The 23,942-nt window shown below is 34.6% G+C and overlaps 1 protein-coding gene across 13 annotated transcripts in view; it reads left to right on the top strand.

The window, feature by feature from the left end:
* The window catches only part of CHD9 (chromodomain helicase DNA binding protein 9), a 179,429-nt gene that overhangs the window by 26,272 nt on the left and 129,215 nt on the right, over nt 1–23,942 (top strand). For 9 of the 13 annotated variants that reach the window (XM_063113136.1, XM_063113143.1, XM_063113141.1 and 6 more), the window contains exon 2: nt 8,662–10,282. In XM_063113136.1, coding sequence (XP_062969206.1) covers nt 8,825–10,282 — 1,458 coding nt within the window. In that variant the 5' untranslated portion in view covers nt 8,662–8,824. Of the gene's footprint in view, nt 1–8,661; nt 10,283–23,942 lie in introns of those variants that run through there. The other 4 variants (XM_063113147.1, XM_063113146.1, XM_063113145.1 and 1 more) reach the window with 2 other exon arrangements.

Here is a 23,942-nt window from a genome sequence, read left to right as displayed (position 1 = left end):
CTGTCAGTCTGATAGGTGAAAAGTAATACATCAATATGGTTCTAATTTGTATTTCTCTTATTTTAAATGAGTATATCAACTCACTGTATCCTTTGCTCATTTTCGTATTAGCTGTTGGTGTTTTTCTTATTGATTTATGGGAAATCTTGATGTATTAAGAAATGAGCACTTCATCAGTGAGTGAGTTGCAATATTATTTCTCAGTTTACTATTTTTCTTTTGTAATCTGTTTTATGAATCTTTTCATAAAGTTGTTAATTTACGTAATTTAGTTTATGAAACTTTAATGACATCTGGATTTCGTGCCATGGATAGAAACCAAAGTATCCCTTTGCATATTTTCTTCTAGTACTTCCGTGGTTTTTCATTTTTGACATTGACATATTTTTGATCTGTTTGGAATTAATTTTGGTTTGAGGAACACAGTATGGATCTAACTATATTTCTTTCCAATAGTCACACTATTTTTCTATTTATTTTATAGTTCATTTCACCTGCAATTTGAGATACTAAATTACTTTCTATTGTTATTTATCTGTCTGCCTTTTCAATAACACTGTGTTTGGATATAAGATTTTATAATGCTTTAATATTTGGTAGGATTAGTTCTTCCTCATTGTCTTCTCTTTCAGATCTTTTCATGGCTTTGCTTTTTGTCTATTTTTCTAATTTTAGAAACATCTTATTTACCTCAGGAAAAAAAATTAGAATTTTTATCAAGACCACATTTCATTTCATAAATTAGCATAGGAAGAATTTATATATTTGCAATACTGAGTTTTCTATCCAAGAGCATGGTATATTAAGAATTAGAATAGTTGCCAACTTTGAAAAATCAGGAAATTTCCCACAGAAGTCTGGATTTTCAGTTTCTCTCCTAAAATTAGAAGCAACACTTAACTGAAGCTAACTGCTAGCTGCCCCTTTGTACTTTTTAGTGAGTTCTGTTCTGGCCAGCCTCACTCATTTATGTTACTTGCCTTGCCTCTGTAGAATTTGCAACCTGAATGTACTTGTTGGAAGTTGGTTATCTGTGCTGAAAATAGAACCTGATAGTTACAAGTTGTTAGATTTGATCCATGGCTCCATCCTCTTGAGATTTGTTTGTATCTTGGTTTTGTTAATTATTCTGTTAATTCTTCTAACTTAAAATCATCTTGTTAAGCAAACTTTCTATACCTTCATTTAAATCTGATAATAAATACTGAACTGGACAGGCTGAGATAGAAATTCTGTAGTATACTTCTAGAAAATTAATTTAATTAGTGCTATTTGAGTGTGGTTATTACTAGCATTTGTCACATAATTCTACCATTAAGTTAGTAAACTTTGTCCAGTTCTGTACTATCTGCCAGTCATATGCTTAGAAGCCCTAAGGGAAACCTAAGGAAATGAGTAATTTGGGGACAGTATTTAAAGATTTATCCCTTTAAACATTAACCTTTTTATTTTGGCCATTTTAGATAGAATTTTTCATATCTGAATAAACTGGGAATATTTAGCCTACAGCTTCAAAAAGAGAAGCTTTAGGGGAGACATACATCTTCAAGAATTTGAAGGTATGTTTTAAGAAAAAGGGGTTTATTTTAAACAACCTCAAAGGGGATGCCTAAGAAGACGGGGAAAATAGACTGGATGTAAATAACTTTTTAATAAGTATTCAAGTATAGATTGAATGACTTAACATGAGTTATTTCTACAGGTTTATGGAACTTTAAAAATTTTTTTTTAAAGGAAATGTTGAACTTGCTTAAATTTGTGAACTTTTTATATTGCCAAGTAGGGATATTTTTTAAAATGACTAATATCCTATCATTATCATTTTATTTTTAAAAAGTGTTTCTGGATGCAACTTGAAACATTGAAAGAGTTGCTATTTGATCTCTAAAAATAACTTCAGATGTTAATATCCACCAGTGAGAATAATTTTTTAAAATTTATTTGTTACTGTATTTTTTTTATACTAAGATGTTGTGGAGCAGTTTGGGTGGAGGGGGAGAGGAGAAGGCAATAGGGTGGGAGGACAAGGAAGATGGAAGGGGGGTGTGGTCAAGGCCCATGGCATCCCCTTCATTCTGTCAGAGGAGCCCAAGGGGCTTCTGTGGCGGCTCAGTTGTGGCTGGGCTGGATGCGGACATTGGGAGCATGGCTGAGGCCCTCGGCACCCCATTGACCTGTCTCGGGAGCCCAGGGCACTTCTGGCAGCAGCTCAGTTGTCATCACTGGGCTGGATGTGGACATGGAGCAGGGCATGGCTGAGGCACTCAGCATCCCCTGGGGAGTCCGAGACACTTCCAGCAGCAGCTGGGTTATTGCTAAGCTGGATATGGATGTCGGGGGGTGTGGCTGAGGCACTTCGAGTGGTAGCCTGCTGGTTGTTGCTGGGCTGGATGCAGATATCAGGGGGCATGTCTGAGACCCTCGAACCCCACCGCCCCAGCTGGGAAGCCTGGGGCGCTTCCAGCAGTGGCTTGGTGGTTGTCGCTGGGCTGACTGTGGATATTGGGGGGACCTGGCCAAGGCCCGAGGCCCATCCCCCACTCTGGCTCAAGAGCCCAGGGCACCTCCAGTGGCATCCTGGTGGTTGTCGCTGGGCTGCATGCAGAATTTGGGGGCATGTGACTGAGGCCCTCATTCCCCCCACCCCAGTTCAGGAGCCAGGGGGGCTTCTGGCAGGGGCTTGGTCATTGTTTGGCTGAATATGGATATCGGGGAGAGGTGGGTAGTGGCTGAGGCCCTCAGCCCTCTCCCCACTCTGGCTTGGCAACCCAGGGGGCTTCCAGTCCTTCTAGGTTTTATAGGTGTTCTTTGGTGGTGGTAGACATTTTCTGGTTAAAATCGGAATTTTATCTCTGATCTGTGGGTTTTTTGTTTTTCTTTCAGTTTTGTGTTGGATTATTTGCGATTCCCACCACTTAAACTTTGCACTGGAACTAGTTTGTAGTCCTTTGCTTACTTCTAAAATAGGGGAACTTCCTGTGTGGACCAACACTTGAGTACTGTGGCTTAGCTGAATTGCTGTTTTGCTGCTGATTCTCTGGAATCTTTTTGTGCAGCTCAGATTTTAATTGTTGACCTTGTAAGCACTTCCAGGTCTTGTGAGGTCTGGTACATCTTGGTTTTGTGGATACTCTGGTCTAGGCCTGACTTTTTTCAGCAAACTGCACCCCTGCAGTTCTATATTCCTGACCAGTCTCCACTGAGTGATCCTATGTTGATCAGAGCAGATCAGCTGTCCATGCTGTGCCCCAGTGTTCCCCCTGTGGGCCCATCTCCTCCCCCACCTTGCACTCCAGACACTTCTCATGGGACAGGCCATGTTCTGGTCCCTTGCAATGACTCACTGGCCTCTGAGTGGTCCTTTTTTCAGTTGTCTGTGGCCCCTTGCTCCTATGTGGGTCCACAGGAATGCGTTCAGTGGTCTGGCTGGCCTGGGGGGCCACCAAGGCCCTCTATTCCCCTGCAGACTCCAAGCAATTTCATAGAAAGGGCACTGCTGTGGCTTTTGCCACTTCTTGCTCCATGTGCTCACCAGGGCCATCCTTGAAGTGGCTGGAGCTCAAAACGGTCAGAGTGGTCATTTCTTTCTCTCATCGCAGATTCTCCCACCTTCATGAACTCCATAGGTCTTTCCTCCTCTTCCCCTGAGCTCTAGTGGCCCCAGCTTGGCAATCGTTGCTTTTTTATAGTTGTAAATTGGTTGATTGTGGGAGAGTATGATGCTCTGTACCGTCTATTCTGCCATCTTGATCAGAAGTCCAGTGAGAATAATTTCACCAAAGTAAAAATGTTAGATAAATGTAAAGTTAAAGAAGAAATTTTAATCAGTGAAATAGCTTCTTATTTCCTCTAGGATAAAAATCCAGATTTCTTAACATGCCTAATAAAAGCCCTGGACACCTGACCTCTGCTTACCTCTCAACATCCCTCTCTATTTGGGTAATAATATGCTCTAACCACACTACACTATTTAGTAATTCCCAAAATGCCAAGTCCTGCCTTACCTCTGGGCATTTCTATAGTGTTCCTTCTGTGCTCTTAACAGTTTTGGGTGCTATGCAAGGGAGTGAGCAGATTTCAAAAGCCCTGTTTCCGATCCTTATAGGTGTTACAGCTTGCTAGTAGACAGTAGGTTACCTTTATTTAGCACTTTGTAATTCACTTCTAAGGACTGTAGTTAATAGTTGTGGTGATAGTTGTTATTCTTGTTTTTGTTTTTGCTTTTTCCTTAAAGACAAGACAAAAATTATGTAATCTTCTCAAGGTCATACAGCTAGAAAGTGGTAGAGTCCGGGCTCAGGTGTAGGTTTTTTTGTTGTTGTTGTTTTTTAATTTGTCTAATCTTCTTTCTAATTTTTATGTAGTCATTTATTTATTTAGCAAATGAATTTATTGCATGCCTAGTATGCTAGGCAACATGCTAAGGATACAAAGATGATAAGGGTGTTCCTTTTGTGGGGGGGGGGCGGTATATAGTCTAGTGGAGAGAAAAGATGATATATTATTATAATGCAGTGTGATTTGTGGTATGCATAGAGTACCATACTGAGACTTGGGTTAGGAGAGACCTTTCATAGGAGGTAAAGTCTAAGCTGAATTTTCCCCAAGTATAGATTTGAAACAACTGTGGGTAGATCATAACCGAAGTAAAAGTTAATGTAGCACAGATTTAGTATTGTATAGAAATGCTGAAGGGTTGACTTAGAGTAAGTAATTTGGTAGGAAACAAAGGTTATCGTATTAGATGAAATGAAACTATTAATGTGCAGAACTTATTGGGGAGACTAATTTAGTAGGAAAATATTGAGGGACTTATTTGGAGAGTATAGAAATGTCTTGGAGCAAAAGCAACTGTTATACATTGAGGAAAGTCAGTTGGCCACTGAAGTAAGTTTGTATATACAAATTATCTTATTTTTACTCTTTAGGCCCAGCTCACATTTTACCTCATCTCTATGCCTTTCCAGACATAATTAATTGCTATCTAATCTGTGCTCCCATAATATCGTGCTTTTTATACATCTTTACTAAAGCATACATCACACTACAGATGATCTCCAACTTAACGATGGTTTGTCATGATTTTTCAACTTTATGAAAATGATATACGTTCAGTAGAAACTGTACTTTGAGTACCTGTACCAGTCCTTCTGGTTTTTTACTTTCAGTATCGTATTCAATAAATCACATGAGATATTTAACATTTTATTACAAAATAGGCTTTATGTTAGATGATTTTGCCCAACTATAGTTAAATGTAAATGTTCTGAGCATGTTTAAGATAGGCTAGGCTAAGCTATGATGTTTGGTATGTTAAGTGTGTTAAATGCATTTTTGACTTACAGTATTTTCAACTTACAATGGGTTTATTGAGACATAACCCAATCGTAAGTTGAGGAACAGCTATATTTATATTTGTTCATCAGTTTTCTTCCCCTTTAGATTATGAATTTTTTGAAGGCAAGAATTCTGTTCTACTGATATTTGAATCCAGTTTGTGTGATCACCATAAAATTGGCATTCAATAAGTATAGAAATTAAGATAGATAATTTGTTTTGATTCTAAATACTTGTCTCAACCTTAGTAGAATTCACTATTTTAATGTGCATGATTGATAAGGTCCCCTAAAGCAATGTTCCAACTTATATTTCTGCCTTTATTTTCCACTTTTCTCCCTTTGTATACCCTCTGCAATGGTGATACTGTTCCCTAAACATGTACTTACTTCCTTGCTGTCATTTCTTTCTTTCTGAATTCTTTGCCTGGGCTTCTCTTGCAGCCCTTTTATAAGGACCCCCTCAAATGCTAACTGTTCTGAGAAGCTTTTCCTAAATAACTTGCACGTATGCTCTCTCCACTTTTAAAATCACTTTGTAAAAGAACCTCCACCTCTCTTATGTCACATTTACCATATATTATTCAATGCACAATGTGCTTTTCTTCTGCTTTTCTTCTGTCCTCCCCACTTAGAGTCTCAGCTTCCTGAGGGCAGGAACTTTTCTAGTTTATGCAAAGATGCTTTGGATGTAATGGACTGTCCCTAAACATTTGCTTAATTAAATAAGTTAAAATTAGGCTGATGTGATGTTTTTAGCCAGAAAATGGTACAGACATTTACTAGAATGAATGAAGACAAAAGGTCTTAAAGAGGAATTTAAATGAGCTTTGTGTCAATTGTAGAATAAACTGTTCAAATCAGAAAGCATGGCTTATTGGATTTTATGGGCATTTTTTCATAATTCACTTTTAGTCTCTATTTTTATAACTAAAGTTGATTATCCTGTTGTCACATATGAAATGTGTATCTTAGTCTAGTACTGGGTGTCTGTATTCATTTCTTTGCCATTAGATGATCCTCCTCTGTGCTTGCCTTTATCAAAGCATAGATAACATGTATTTGTAATGGTCTTTTTACTTATCCATGTCCCCCTTCAGAGGACAGTTATTATTCATCATCCTGGCACCTAGAAGTTGTCTATCAACAACAAATGTTTACTGTATGAATAAATAACAAAATTGTTCTCAATGAAAATGACCACTTCTCATATTTTAGGTAAGCCTCAAGTTATATAAATTTAGAAAACACTTTCTGTTTTATCTAATTTACTATATTGTTCAAAATTTCAAAGACTACATCAGTTCTTTCCTGTATAAAATATTACTACTCTAGTAGATCACAAATTTGTTTCCAGAATAATCTTCTAAAAATTCTTTATTTTTAATGAATAAAACAAATGCCAGGGTACTTTTAAAAGTTCGTGGAAAAATAGAATTAAAAGATAACACAAATCTTTCCATGAACTTTTTGAAGAACCCTCCTATATACAAGCCTATAGTAAATCAGTATAAATTCAGAATGTTTTACATTTATATTTTTAGTTCACTGTTATCACAATAAGAATAAGTAGGAATATAAGAACTAATGTTAGTTTTATCATTTAGGTAATTTTTTAGCATTCATTTGGGCATTAGATTTTTGTAGTTCTGAGTTCTGAATTCTTGAAGTAATACATTCTAATATTCAAGAAAGCACTTCAATCAGTTCTAAGATGCATATTTTTTCACTTTTGATATATCTGAAATTGGAATGTGTCTCAGTCATTGTCAGGTAGCTGTCATGGAGTAGTTGTCATTGCCTGTGCATACGTAAACTTAGTCATAGCTATTTATATTGTCATCACTTCAGTTGAGCTATATGTATTGTTAGTACTATACATGTTTAATTGCTGTTCAAAATGTCTTTGGAAAGATTACACTATTATTCATTTAAATACTGAGCAGAGAATTTGTTTAAGAAATATATATTTCCTAATATGAACCTCAAAAAATAGAAGTTCTGAAAAAGTGTCTTAGGCCTTTGTTAATTTTCAAATAAACTAATATGTGGAGGAGCCAGAACCTCCATTTGTGCTTCTATGCAAGACAGTGGGGGCAGAACCATAAATTACCTTTGTTAGAAGTGTTTGGGGGCCGGCCCCGTGGCTCACTCCGGAGAGTGTGGCGCTGGTAGCGTCAAGGCCGCGGGTTCGGATCCTATATAGGGATGGCGGGTGCGCTCACTGGCTGAGCGTAGTGCAGACAACACCGAGCCAAGGGTTACGATCCCCTTACCAGTCCAAAAAAAAAAAAAAAAAGAAGTGTTTGGAATGATACAAGCCTGGAACAATAATGGCCAGCCATTTCATATTAGCAAATAACCTTTTAGGGCCTTTCTACACATAAATAGTACGTATGTATGTGTATGTATACATATCTACATAAATACAAGTATAATCATTTTTCTCTTGAAACCATCATAAGATTTATTGCTTAACTCAAGCTATTGCTTATTTTCTCCTCAGCTTGATTCTGAAGCCGAACAGTTTAGTAAATGTAATAAGTAACATGTATATTCCAAATGATTTATTCCAAATGATTTAACAGGATGGTACTAGGGGCAGAGTAATGAATATAACTACTAACAGGAAGGTACTTGCTTTTGCTTCACAGATGTCTAAAATCAGTTGGTTGTCAGGAAGGCCAATCTTCTATGATAGACGAGCAAGAGAACCATGGTAGCAATGTGTGGGACTCCCCCAGAATATCCTCCAGCACATGTTTGTGCTGTCAGCTGACCAGATGGCTTAACTTTTATCTCATTCTAGGCCAGCTTATTATGACCTCATGCAATTGTTTTTGATGCATTTTCACATATACCCTATGACGTAACAGATTTATCTGCTCAAGAGGTCTAGAGCAAAAGATCACAATGTGCCTACTAATCTGAGAAGGTCTGATGTCAGCTGTCTTAACAAGAATTAACTTTGAAGTGTAATACATATATATTTTATACATTGGCTAGAGGTGCTGAGGAGTGAGGGCCATTTCATGGCATGGGAGAGAGTGTGGCATACTATTTCCAGGTTTACTTTACATTCTTTCATCAAAATGTTTGAACTTAAAATGAAGTAATGTGTGTTATTACTTCTAAATGAACATAATCATGTCTCCGGCAGGAGCCTTTTTTTCCTTGTAGGGAATATTACTGAACTATTTGCAATGAATTATTCTGTAAAAAATACTGTAGATTGAGATTTTAAGTTTTTAAATCATATAAACTTTGTTTACGAAGTTTAATGAATCCTCATTATTAAATTAAAATCATTTTCTTATTTTCCTAGGATTCTGACACTTCATGATGTCATTATCTAGAGCAATAATGAATATTGGCCTGTTTTGGATTGGTTGATGACCTTTGGAAATGATCAAATAACATCCACTACGGAGAAGCTGAATATACTCCATTTGGAGTGAACAGCCCAGAGTGTTAACACAATTTTCAAGATGACAGATCCAATGATGGACTTTTTTGATGATGCCAATCTTTTTGGTGAGACCTTAGAAGGTTTGTCAGATGATGCATTTGTACAACCAGGACCTGTTTCACTAGTTGATGAATTGAACTTGGGTGCAGAATTTGAACCTTTGCACATAGATTCACTGAACCATGTTCAGGGTACTCCAACACATCAGAAGATGACTGATTTTGAACAGTTAAATCAATTTGATTCAATGAAATTTCACCAGGTTAATCAGTCTTTTGGTAGCCCACCTGAACATGTCTTATCTCCACACTCTCAATTTAATTGTTCTCCGATCCACCCCCAAAACCAACCAAATGGTTTGTTTCCAGATGTAGCAGATGGCAGTCCAATGTGGGGCCATCAGACAGCTACTAGCATTTCAAATCAAAATGGATCTCCTTTTCATCAGCAAGGACATTCACATTCTATTCATCAAAATAAAAGCTTTGTGGCACATCATGACTTTGCCTTATTTCAGGCCAATGAACAGCAAACACAGTGCTCTTCACTACGCTCACAACAGAACAGAAATAATCTCAACCCAGGGCAAAATTCTCTTAGCCAGTCTAAAAATTTTATGGATATTAATGTTTCTGGTCCTCACAGAGTCAGTGTTAACCAACCACCACAAATTACTAACGCATCTACTTCACAACAATCTCTTTCGATGCAGCAGTTTTCTCAGACGTCAAATCCTTCAGCACATTTCCTTAAGTGTAGCAGTCATCAAGAAGGAAATTTTAATGGACCTTCTCCAAATATGACTTCTTGTTCTGTCAGTAATTCACAGCAGTTTTCTTCACATTATTCCTTTTCCAGTAATCATATATCACCAAACAGTCTCCTTCAGTCTTCTGCAGTTCTTGCACCTAATCATACAAATCAGACTTTATCTGATTTTACTGGAAGTAATTCCTTTTCACCTCATAGAGGAATCAAGCAAGAACACACTCAGCATATCCTAAACCCCAATGCATCATTGAATTCAAATAATTTCCAAATGTTGCATTCGTCACATCCTCAGGGTAATTATAGCAATTCAAAATTATCTCCTGTGCAAATGAACTTCCCAGATACTGTTGAGTCAGGAACTCAAATGGGCCATTTTAATGATCATGTAGAAACTAATGGCTTTTCACCTTTAGAAGAGAATTTACTTCATCAAGTGGAATCTCAAAGTGAGCCATTCACAGGACTTGACCCAGAAGACCTCCTTCAGGAGGGCCTCCTTCCCCAATTTGATGAGTCAACATTTGGACAAGATAATTCAACTCATGTTTTAGATCATGACCTTGATCGGCATTTTACTTCACATCTCCTAACAAGGCCTTCTGATATGGCTCAGACTCAGTTGCAAAGTCAGGCTCGGAGTTGGCATTCCTCGTTTTCTAATCATCAGCATTTACATGACAGAAATCGCCTATGTTTACAGCGACAGGTATGTATCTCTTTGCTTTTATTTTGCTTATTTGGGGTAGGGTGGTCTTTTACTCATTTAGTTACTTCTTTATAAGGGTACCTCAAAAAAGTTTGTTGAAAAATGGAATTAAAAGATAATGTGAATCTTTCCATGAATACTTTGAAGACCTCTTGTATGAGAAATATTTCTCAAACTCTTGAAAGTGATTCATTGATGTGCTCAGAGCAATAGACTAACTTCATATTTAGAAGACTGTAAGGTTTTAAAACCTCTTTTGTAACTCTCAATTATGATTACCTTTAACAGAAGTTTATTTTATCAAAAACTTAATAACCATAATTAGTAGGGAAAAACAGACTGGAAAAATTTAATTGCAAATATGATGGATATAGAGTTAATTCCTGTAAAAAGCTCATATCAATTGATAAGCAAACTTTTAAGATCTCAGTTGATAACTAGAAAAAACAGATAAGGGGAAATTCACAAAAGAGGAAATTTAATTAGTAAACAAAAGCAGAACAATATGCAACTTTAATAATAAAAATTCAATTTGGAGCATGGTTTCATTATTAGGAAAAAAAAATTTTAATGTTAATTCTGGCAAATTTATGGTGAAATTGGTGCTTACATGACATTGGTAATTGATACAAATATTTTGGAAAGCCATTTTGTGGTATATTAAAGAGCATAAAAGTACTTTATTACAGTAATCCAAACATAGTAAAAGTAATATATCCAAAGATGTTTATCTTAAACTTATAAGGGACAACTGGAAACAGCATAGCTTATTATCATATTCATACTGGATGGACTATTATAGTCATTAAAAAGACTTTGAAGACTAACAATGAGAATGTTAATAATGTGGAGAAAAGCATAGTTCAAGATGAAGATCACAGTAAAATGTTAGGAGAGCAGGCTCTGGTACCAGCCTACCTTGGTTAGAATTTTGACTCCTGTTACTAGTTGTGTGACTGAGCTTGTTATAATGTCTTGTGTCTCTTTTTTTCTTATCTTTAAAATGAGAAATGGTAGTATCTATCTAATAGGGTTTTTGAATAGGATTAAGAGTCATAACAAGTAAAAGAGCTTAGGACTGTGCCTAGTGGATAGTAAGTACTTAATAAATATTCTTATGATTATACCTTTTTTATAGCAGAATGAAGATATGCATTTAAAAAACACCTAAAACAACAGGTTGTTTAAGGGTAGTGCAATTACACTTTTCATTCCCTTTTCTACAATTTTTGTCATGTGAATATATTACTTTTTATAATAAAAAATACATTTTATGTAATATTTTCTATTTTTTTTTAATCCTGTTGTTAGATTAAGGATTCATAAAATGCTTCAATACACTGGTTACCTGTGAGATTTTGCAGACAATAAATATGCCATTCTGAAACTAAATATTTAGGGACCAGTTTTTCATTTCAAAGTTGTGAAGTATTTGAAAAAGATAAAATCCTTTTATCCATTGGGTTGATTTTAGTTATATTTCAAATAGTTTATGTATTTCTGCATATTTGGAAAAATATCTGGATAGATGTAGAGATACTGAAAAGGCACTTATAAACCCTTCACTTCCCCTTCTTTTTGTGACATGTTGAGTATTGGTGATTTTGCTCCCTCTACTGGAGGAGGATCAAGCATGTTAGTCAGAAGGACCCTGGGGAAAATCTCCAGTGATCTTGCCTAGATTCCTCTATCCACTTTGTATGTAGATTTCTGACTAGTTTGACTAATCACTTTGTCCAGTGTATAACTGAAGTTATGAAGCATAAAGTTTGCTAACTTTTTAAAAAAATTTTACTTTTCTAAGGCCTGTCATCATTTTAATTCACGTTTGTTCTTGTTTTTTTGTTTTTTACTTCATTTTTTTCTAAACATGTTTCCCTGGCTTTAAAAAATAGTAAAGACTCCCTTTTATAAATTTGGAATGAATGGAGGGTAATTATAAATAACCAAAGTAGTCTCTCTTGCTGCCATACAGATACATAGCACTCTGAGAGAAATTCTTTTTAGACCCATTGTAAGCAGTCTTTCATAAATCTACCCTGATAAGTTAATAAGGTTTTAAATCTATTCACCTTTTTGTTTCAGAGTTTATTTTGTTTTGCTAACTTCTTGTTCTTTTTTTACATGTCCAAAAAGTAAAAGAGAACAGTCTGTTTGGAATACTTTTGTGACTTATTAAAAGTCTGTTCTCAAGTTTTCTATTACTTCTTAGTGTTAAAAATGATATTTTGGATTTGTTGGATTGTCTGGGGATGAAGAGGTAAGAAGGATTGGTAGAGAAGGTAGGGGGATTATTATTATTATTGTTATGGATTGCATATCAATTTTATATGTACTAAATTATAGTTTTTGGCATGTTCGAATGGTTATGGTTTCCATGTTAACCTGTGTGGTAACTATATTACATAGCTGAAATGTTATATTAATGTGGAGTTCATATGTTATTGTGATGCTTCCCTAGATTCTATGAAACAAAAATTTTTTTGAGGTTTTTTATTGGGTTTCTTTAAGTCTCTCTGTTAATTGCAGTCATTTCATTGCAGATTAAATTAGCATTATTGCATATGTATAGAGGTTAAGATATTTAAAACATAATGAAGTAGTATAATTTTTTAGTTTATCAAAAATAATTCTGAAATACATTTTGTTATAGCCAAAACAAGATATTCTTTAATCTACTGTTTGAAAAATCATGAATTCTATTTAGAATTCTATAAACTTCAGTGAAAATATTGGGTATTTAAAGAATATTTCAAAGCCTTGCTTTTTCTTATTTCCCTCCTGAAATGGGGTGGTTGTAACACAATTTCAAATATCTTAGAGTACCCTGTAGTCTGTTTCAATTGTTAAAAACAGTGAATATTGCTCATTAGACTCTAGAGTTGTATCACTTAGAAAAGAGAGAGGAGCAGATGTCAGAAAAAGATTGAGGATTGGTGGTTGGGGGATAGGGAGGAGAGAAAAGGAAAAATTGAGAAGTTATAGTAAGTGTTTCTAAATGTAGGGTAGGTACTAAATGTAACACAGATAGAGAAAATATTAGCTTATCTTCATCTCTAATTTTTGGAGCAAAGGAATTTTGAGAGAATAATACTCTAAATTTTTCATTGCTCTTTTATGACAAATATTTTCTGCTGTTTTGTAACACAAAATCTTTAGTTTTTTTCTTATTTGTGAAGTGGAAATAACATGGAGCACTATTTGATCTCTCGGTGTTTGTAAATTAAATTTAGCATAAAAGTTCTATAGCAGCAATCATTGAACTAGCAATCGAAACAGGAAATACAATTTTAGGATGTGCTTATATATAATTCTTTGTTGGTGTTAATATTCTGAAGAATTTCTTGCTTTGTTTACTACCTTGAATTTTTATTTCATTTTTTTTTCCCTGAAGGTAGAGAAACTTACATTACTTGTGAACTTAAAACAAAAACAAAACAAAACAAAAACCTTAAAGACAGTTTTGAGCAGCTCATGTAAGGCATATTTTAATATATTGATTTTTTTCTGATAAATTTAGTATCTGATTGTTATGAAAAATTGGACCATATATTAGTCCGTTTCTGTTGCTTATAACAAAATACTTGGAACTGAGTGATTTATAAGACAACGAAATTTATTGCTTGAAGTTTTGGAGGCTAGGAAGTCCAAAGTCCAGGGAACACATCTGGTGAGGGTCCTGGTGGTGGGACAGTGACCCAGGGGTCTCACATGGCAGGAAATGGCCAAGCAGAGAGCTAGATTAACCTCCTCATTCAATCTTCTTTTAAAGCCCTCCAAACCATGCCCTGACCATCATTATTAATCCATTCACTATGGCATGGTCCTACAATCTAATCACCTTTTCAAGGCTCTACCTTTCAATTACTATAATAGGATTTCCCACCCTCAACAGTTACAGTGGGGATTAAGCCTCAATGAGGTGGGGGAGGGGGACATCCAATCTACCGCAGACCATATAGAAAACAAACAGATGCAAAATAAGTTACTTGTAATATGACTACCAAAAGATAATCACTGTTGACATTTTGTTATGTAATTTTCTAGTGAGATGGGTTGTCTGTCTCTCCTCCATCTCCAACTATATATATTTTTGCATTTTTAAAAAACAAAGTTGGGATCATGTAGTTCACACTTTTTGGCAAATTGCTTTTTAACCTTCCAGTTGATATGTTGCATACATTTCTCATGTCATTAAATATTTTTTGAAAATGATTTCAAATGGCTAAATAATTTGCCATTGTAAGGTTGCTTAAGTACTGTATAAAAAGTAAGGTTATTATTGACATTTGGAAAAATCTGAATCAAGATATTAAAATATTCTCATTTTTCTTACATATATTACCATAATAATTGAATTTAAAGTACTGCATAGTAAAAAAATTATTATAATAGCTAATACATATAGCACTTACTTGCATTGTTCTAAATACTTAACATATGTTGACACATTGATCCATCACAACAATCCTTTTATTAGACTCAAACTCAATTTGACTGTGTTATCTGTGGTCTTAACCACTTTCACTTTACTTCAAATTATGTTAATGCATTGTAATATATAATAATAATGTACTAAATGATTTCTTTCCTGTCCCTGCATTCAAAAATCTACCTTACTGATGAGGCAAAAACTTACTTTATTATCTTTAAGTGAATACCATGTGTCTCGTGTTTTTTGCCTGTGTTTACAATATTTTATCCATCATCAGAGGAAGAAACAACCCCCAAATAAAGCAAATGAAAAGCTACACTAAAATTGCTATTGCTTTCAAAACTGTTCTGACATTTTTTGTAAGATTATGTATAAGATGGTAACAATAAATGCCCTGAATGTAAATCTAATATTTATGTTTGAAGAAATTTTAGAGGTCAGAATTAGGTGTAGTAAGTGGAAGTCACAGAGAAGCAGATTATTATTTAGTATAAGGAAGAAGTTCAAAATAAAATTCCTTCACTGAATAGCTCAGCTGTGTCTTAGAAGGAATTTCTGTAGTGGGTGGAAAATAGACTAAATTGGTAGGTTATTTCAACTCTTAAGATTCTATAATTGTAATTTTAGGTTTCATTATAGGACATTTTATTCATATTGTCTATCTCCCAAGTGATGATTACAAATGATGAAGAAAGGTAAAGAAATATAAGTCCTCCACTATCCAACAATGTCAGGGAATTATTTGTTGTAGAAGAGTAAATATTTTCTAGTTAGTTTGAATGTGTTCTATTAAGCATATCGCTCTCTGAGGGTGATGGTGATGGTGATGGTGGTAGAGTGTTCTTGTTAGGAAATGATGAAGAAAAAATCTTAGATTTTTATTGGGAGGTCTGTATGTTCATATTTTTAATGGTTATTTTTACACCTCCAGTAATTTGACTCACTTAAGTATGACTCTGTTGGAACATATGAGATATTTGAAAATCATCTTAAACAGAAACATATCTAATTTTGTGCATAAGTTATTATAAAAAGAGAGGAAAACCTGTATAAAAACAACAACAAAAAAAAGCAAAGGATTTCTGTACTTTGCTTATCCATTGAGCTCAGAGGATCCCAAGCTTTTTGCTCTCTTTTTTTTTTTCATTAGTAACTTTTCCCATATCAAAAAAGCAACAGATGTATATACAGTTTAAAAACTTGTCACTCCCCTGTGGAAAAGGAGAGGAAAAACTGTGTAACTAATATTTAGATTGTCCCCTTGTATAATTAAAATTTTTATGAGGTACCATCCTCTATTTTTCAGAACTTGTTTAAATCTTTATGCATTTGGCATAGTATTGCTTATAAGAAATCTCAGAATTCTTAGTTGTATGACTAAACCAAAGTACAAATAGAAATTCTGTCTAGGAATTTCTCTTTTAGTTGCTTTTTCAGTTGATGTGGACTAGTTTTTGGTTTTGACATACAAGGGTACTTCATAAAATTTGTGGAAAAGTAGAATTAAAAGAAAATATGAATTTTTCCAGGAACTTTTTCAAGACCCCCTCATATCTGTCAAATCTTCTGTATTAAAATGTTCTATTTTAACTGGGAAATTGTGGAATATTAGCTAATTCTGAAATATGATCTTAATTATTAAACTGTGTACTATATTGTAGAAGAGTTAAGGTTGATACTGCTTGCTAGGAATCAGAGTAACAAACTCCAGTTGTTAACAGCAGCTTTAAAGCTATTGACCTCTAACATGCATTCTTAAGGGTAAGAGACAAACAGGAAGTAAATTCCAGGGGTGGGGGAAAACCCAGCACTTAGTGAGAAATTTGTGGATTAGGCAGTATGGGAAAAATATTAGATTCAAGCCAAACTTCAAAGTAGTTCTAACAAAATTTTGTTGTATATAGTTTTACTGATGGAATTGAAAATAACGTGTTAGGACCTACACAGTCAACAAACTTTATTCCGACTATTATAACATGAATACAAAGCTGTCTTGGAATACTTTACATTTGCGTGACCAGGTTTCTCTAGTGGGATGAAATGATTTGATTTGATTTGATTTTTAATTTTTTTGTTTTTTTGGTTTATGTGGTTGGCTGGTTTGGTGATCTAACCAAGCATTAGAAAAATCATGATTTTCTTGCTGTCACATAACTAGTCAGTAGGTTCCTTTTATAAGTTAAACTCTGTAGCATTTAAGAGTGATCAGAAATGAGAGTAATACCACACTACGATAAGACACATTTAATGTGTTGTGTTATCAAATACAATTTTAACTGGTTCGCTCCAATTATTGTGTGTATAGCTTTTAATGTGTCTTAAGTTTTTTTTAACTACATCTTTAGTGTTTTAAGAATGTACACTTATTGTATCTTGTCAAATGTAGGTATAAACTGTGTGTGTGTATATATATATACACACACACACATATATGAATGACTGAATTTTATGTAACAGCTGCGTTTCACAAATGTTGTGTTTTTACTTCTTTTACTTATTCAGTATTTACTAATTAGCTATCATGTGTAAGAAACTATGCTGGACACTGAGGTTGCAGAGATGAATAAGATAGGGTCCTTTGCTTTGGAAGAACTCAAATTAAAAATTGTCATACTTTCCTATTGACCTATATTATGATTTCAGAGATATTCTCTTCATTTCTGATTTGTTTTCAGTTTACAGTGGTTTCTAGCACTTTCTTTTAGCCCTCCAGCTAAATGATTGATAATGAGTAATTAACAATTTACCATCCTAATTAAAGAAGGTGTTCCTCTAAGTTTCTAGCTTAGCTCTTTGTTTCATGGCTTTTTGGCAATCTGTAATTATTTGATTCTTCTTATACATATTATGTATTTAATATAATATATATTATGTATACACGTACTGTACACCTGCTTAAGGTCCAGTTGCTTTTGTAAGTTGCTTCTGAGCAAAGAAAGTAAGCCTTTTCTTTTGAGCTTCTAGTCTACTTTATTACAAATTATTGCATAATTCTTACAAAACTGTGCTGTAGGATTCAACTTTGAGAATTTTTTCTTCAAAAAGGAATTACTAGTTACTTAAAGATATGTTATAGTCCACAGTCATACCAACCTGAATGCTCGCAACCTCCTCTGATCTTGGAAGTTAAGCAGGCCTGGTTAGTACTTGGATGGGAGATATATTTTATTTTAAGATTGTATTGCTAGATGAATTCCTCAGGGCTTTTTCCCCTAAATACATCATATAAAAGAAAGATTTTATAAGTAATTTAAAAAATGTTGAGAGTATAAATAAAGATGGAAATAGTAATAACATTTGCATAGGTATTTTAAAAAGTAGTTTTACTTACATTATTTGAGTTTTTAAATAATAGCTTGGGATGCATGTACATATACGAGTTGGTATTATTTCTTAGAATTTATAGATGCAGGTATTTGAGGAGTTGAGAGGGAAAGTGACCTGTCTAAAATCATGCAGCTACTAATGGTTTAACAGAAACTTGGCTGTAAATTAATTATGCATTCTACTACACCAAACTGCCTTTCACTCATAGCAGCAGAAACCAAATGTATTAGTCCTTTTCTGCTGCATATAACAAAATACCTGGGACTGGGTAATTTATAAGAAAACAAAATTTATTACTTACATTTTCAGAGGCTGGGAAGTCCAAAGTCCAGGGACTTCACATTTGGTGAAGGCCTTGGTAGTGATGTCGGTGACAGTAGGGCATCACATTGCAAAAATGGTGGAGCAGAGAGGAACTTCCTCATTCACTATCTTTTTAAAGCCCTCAGAACCACACCAATGACCACCATTTTTAAGCCATTCATTATGGCACGGTCCTAGAATCTAATCACCTCTTCAAGGTCCCACCTTTCAATTACACAATAGGATTTCCCACCCTCAACAGTTACAATGGTGATTAAGCCTCAGTGAAGTTGGGGGCATCCAGTCTACAGCACCAAACATTCATAGAACACCTGCTATTTATATATTAGGTACTGTGCTAAGTACTAAAGCTGGAAATATAAAGAGGCTTTTAAGGCTAGGCCTGCAAATATGTATTTTTCTTATTTTACAAGAAAAAAGATAGCTCCAAGTCAGCTTAAGCAATATTAGAAATGTCAGTATTATGAATTTCTTCACACTATCTGTATTGAAAGTCTCATTTGTCCTAACTTTTTATTTTGCAAACACTTAAACTTATGGAAAAGTTGAAATAATAGAACAAAAACATCCATATATCCTTCTCATACATTCACTAATTGTTATTTTTTTGTTGTTGCCATAATTGCTTTCTTTCTCTATTTTTATTTCTTATTTTTCTTTTGTTGAACCATTTGAAAGTAAATTGCAGACATCATAGATGCATTACTCCTAAAATTTTTTTCATCCCCCACTAAAATGAGACCCCTAAATAGTTTAACATGACTCTCCTTAGAACAAGAACATTCTCCTACATGAATACAATACCTTTATCACAATAAAGAAATTTAACATACAATAACATTATATGCTACACAGTCCAAATTTATATTTTTTTAAATTTTTTATTTTATTTTTATTTTTTTAAATTTTATTTTATTTTACTTCTCAAAATACATTGTACTTGATTTTCATGTCCCTTTACCTGTTCCTCTCCAGCCCCTCCCCTCCCCCCCACATCATATCTGTGCACTTGGCTTATATAGTTCAAGGAATTTTTGTGGTTATTCTGTCTTCTTCCCTCTACCCTTTGTTTGTTTGTGTGTTTATTTATTTATTAATTTTTAGCTCCCGCAAATAAGTAGAACATGAGGTATTTCTTTCTGTGCTTGACTAGTTTCACTTAATATAATTTTCCCTAAGTCCATGCATGTTGTTGCAAATGTTAGTTTTTTGTTCTTTTTTATAGCAGAGTAGTATTCCATTGTGTAGATGTACCACAGTTTCCTTATCCACTCATCCGATGATGGACATTTGGGCTGGTTCCAACTCTTGGCTATTGTAAAGAGTGCTGCAATGAACATTGGGGAACAGGTATACCTTCAACTTGATGATTTCCATTCCTCTGGGTATATTCCCAGCAGTGGGATCACTGGGTCATAAGGTAGATCTATCTGTAATTGTTTGAGGAGCCCCCATATCATTTTCCATAAAGGCTGCACCATTTTACAGCCCCACCAACAGTGAATAAGAGTTCCTTTTTCTCCGCAACCTCTCCAGCACTTATCGTTCTGAGTCTTTTGGATGTTAGCTATCCTAACTGGAGTGAGATGGTATCTCAGTGTTGTTTTGATTTGCATTTCCTGGATGTTGAGTGATATTGAGCACTTTTTCATGTATCTGTTGGCCATTTGTATATCTTCCTTTGAGAAATGTCTGTTCAGCTCCTTTGCCCATTTTTTAATTGGGTTATTTATTTTTTTGTTGTAAAGTTGTTTGAGTTCTTTGTATATTCTGGATATTAATCCTTTGTCAGATGTATGCTTTGCAAATATTTTCTCCCACTCTGTTGGTTGTTTTTTTACTCTGTTGATTGTTTCTTTTGCTGTGCAGAAGCTTTTTAGTTTGATATAATCCCATTTGTTTATTTTTCCTTTGGTTGCCCATGCTTTTGGGGTCGTATTCATGAAGTCTGTGCCCAGTCCCACTTCCTGGAGTATTTCCCCTATGTTTTCTTTAAGGAGTTTTATTGTTTCAGGATGTATATATAATTCTTTAATCCATTTTGAGTTGATTTTGGAATATGGTGACGGATACAGATCTAGTTTCATTCTCCTACATATGATTATCCAGTTTTCCCAGCACCATTTGTTGAAAAGGCAGTCTCTTCCCCAGTATGTAGACTTGCTGCCTTTGTCAAAGATCAGATGGCTGTAGGCATATGTTAATTTCTGGATTCTCTATTCTGTTCCATTTTTCTGTGTGTCTGTTTTTATGCCAGTACCATGCTGTTTTGCTTATTATGGCTTTGTGATATAATTTAAAGTCAGGTAGTGTTATGCCACCAGCTTTATTTTTTTTGCTCAGGATTGCTTTTGCTATGCAGGATCTTTTGTTGTTCCATATTAATGTCTGGATAGCTTTTTCCATCTCAGAGAAAAATGTCATTGGAATTTTGATGGGGATTGCATTGAATTTGTAGGTCACTTTGGGTAATATGGACATTATCACAATGTTAATTCTTCCAATCCAAGAGCATGGGATATCTTTCCATCTTCTTCTGTCCTATTTAATTTCTCTCAACAGTGGTTTGTAGTTCTCTTCCTAGAGATTTTTCACATCCTTGGTCATCTTTATTCCTAAATATTTTGTTTTTTTGGTGGCTACTGTAAATAGGCTAGCTTTCTTGATTTCTTTTTCTGCATGTTCACTGGTGGAGTATAGAAATGGTACTGATTTTTGTGTGTTGATTTTGTATGCTGCAACTTTGCTGAAATCGTTTATCAGTTCTAGGAGTTTTTTTTATAGAAGCTTTAGGCTGTTCAATATATAGAATCATATCATCTGCAAAAAGGGACAGCTTGACTTCATCCTTTCCAATCTGGATGCCCTTTATTTCCTTCTCTTCTCTGATTGTTCTGGCTAGTACTTCCAACACTATGATGAATATGAGAGGTGAGAGTGGGCATCCTTGTCTAGTTCCTATTTTTAAGGGAAAAGCTTTCAGCTTTTTCCCGTTAAGGATGATATTGGCAGTGGGCTTCTCATATAAGGCTTTAATTATGTTGAGATACTTTCCATCTATGCCTAACTTGTAGAGTCTTTATCAAGAAAGGATGTTGAATTTTGTCAAATGCTTTTTCAGCATCAATAGAGATGATCGTGTGGTTTTTCTTTGCTTCTATTAATGTGGTGTATCACATTTATTGATTTGTGTATGTTGAACCAACCTTGCATCCCTGGGATGAATCCCACTTGATCATGGTGTATAATTTTCTGTATGTGTTGCTGTATTCTGTTAGCTAGTATTTTATTGAGGATTTTTGCATCTATATTCATCAAGGATATTGGCCTGTAGTTTTCTATTTTGGATGCATCTTTTTCTGGTTTTGGAATCAGGGTGATATTTGCCTCATAGAATGAGTTTGGGAGAATGGCCTCTGTTTCAGTCTTTTGAAACAGTTTGTAGAGAATTGGTATCAGTTCCTCTTTGAAGATTTGGTAGAACTCTGCAGTGAACCCATCTGGTCCTGGACTTTCTTTGTTGGGGCCTTCTGATAACAGCTTCAATCTCCTTTATTGTCATTGGTCTGTTCAAATTTTCTATATCTTCTAGCCTCAGTTTTGGTAGCTTGTATGCATCCAGAAATTTATCCATTTCCTCCAGATTTTCAAATTTGTTGGCATATAGTTGTGTGTAGTAGTCTCTAATGATTTCTTGTATTTCTGAGGTGTCAGTTGTAATTTCACCTTTTTATTTCTAATTTTTGTTATTTGGGTCTTCTCTCTTCTTTTCTTAGTCTTGCTAAAGGTTTGTCAATTTTATTAATCTTTTCAAAGAACCAACTTTTTGTTTCATTGATCTTTTGTATTTTTTGTGTGTTTCTATTTCATTTAGTTCTGCTCTGATCTTAATTATTTCTTTCTGTCTCCTAACTTTAGGTTTGGGTTGTTGTTGTTTTTCTAGATCTTTAAGGTGAAGTGTTAGGTTATTTATTTGCCATCTTTCCATTCTTCTGAAGTAAGCATTTAATGCAATAAATTTCCCCCTTAAAACTGCTTTTGCAGTATCCCACAGGTTTTGGTATGATGTGTCATTGTTTTCATTAGTTTCAAGAAATTTTTTGATTTCCTGTTTAATTTCTTCTTGGACTTACATGTCATTAAGTAGAATGTTGTTTAATTTCCATGAGTTTGTATAGTTTTCAGAGTTTCATTTATTATTGATTTCTAATTTTAATCCATTTTGATCAGAAAAAAATACGTGGAATTATTCTAGTTTTTTTGAATTTGTTAAGACTTGCTTTGTGACCTAAAATGTGGTTTATCCTGGAGAATGTTCCATGTGCTGATGAGAAGAATGAATATTCTGAGGTTGTTGGGTGGAATGTTCTGTAGATATCTGTCAAATCCAATTGGTCTAAAGTATTGTTTAGATCTTGTGTTTCTCTGTTCATTTTTTTGCCTAGATGATCTGTCCGATGATGAGAGTGGGGTGTTCAGTTTCCCCAGTATTATGGTGTTAGTATCTATTTCCTTCTTTAGATCTAATAGTGTTTGCTTTGTAAATCTGGCTGCTCTGATGTTAGGTACATATATATTTATGATTGTTATGTTTTCTTGATGGATAGATCCTTTTATCATTATATATTGGCCATCTTTATCTCTTTTAATGGTTTTTGCTTTAGAGTCTATTGTATCTACTATAAGAATAGCTACTCCAGCTCATTTTTCATTTCTACATGCATGATATATCTTTTTCTATCTTTTCACTCTTAATCTATGTGCGTCTTTACAGGTCAAGTGAGTCTCTTGTAGACAGCATATTGTTGGGTCCATCTTTTTAATCCAGTCAGTCAGTCTGTGTCTTTTGAATGGGGAATTTAGTCTCTTTACATTCAGAGTTATTATTGAAATATGTTGGTTTACTCCTAGCATTATACTGATATTTGTTTAGATGTCTTAAGTATCTTTTGTTCCTTCTTTCAGATTTTCTGTTTGTCTTCTGTATTTGTTGGTTTCTTGGGGTGATAGATAAACTATGTTTTCTCTCTTTTGTTAGCATTATTGTTTTGCTGGTAGGCATTGTTCTTTCTTGTGTATTCATGGTAGTGATGGTTGTTTTTGTGGTATCAAACCTAGTACTTCATTGAGAATTTCTTGTAGGGCTGGTCATGTGGTAGTGAACTCCCACAGTTTTTGTTTGTCTGAGGAATATACTATTTGTCCTTCATTTCAGAAGGATAGCCTTGCTGGGTAAAGTATTCTTGCCTGGCAACTTTTGTCCTTTAGTGTTTTGAATATATCATCCCATTCTTTTCTGGCTTTTAGAGTTTCTGATGAAAAGTGTGATGTTATTCTGATTGAGGCTCCCTTATAAGTGACTTGCTGCTTCTCTCTTGCAGCTTTAAAGATTCCCTCTCTGTCTTTGATTTTTGTCAGTTTGATTATCACATGTCTTGGAGAGGGCCTTTTTGGGTTGAATGTGTTTGGTGATCTTTGGGCTTCCTGAGTCTGGGGATCTGTGACATTCCCTATACCTGGGAAGTTTTCTGCTATTATCTCATTGAGTATGTTTTCAATGTCATTTCCTTTTTC

This window comes from Cynocephalus volans, chromosome 10 (assembly GCF_027409185.1).
Source record: "Cynocephalus volans isolate mCynVol1 chromosome 10, mCynVol1.pri, whole genome shotgun sequence".
Lineage (NCBI taxonomy): Eukaryota > Metazoa > Chordata > Mammalia > Dermoptera > Cynocephalidae > Cynocephalus > Cynocephalus volans.
Note: the sequence above shows the minus strand (reverse complement) of the source record. Positions and strands in the feature narration are given on the sequence as shown.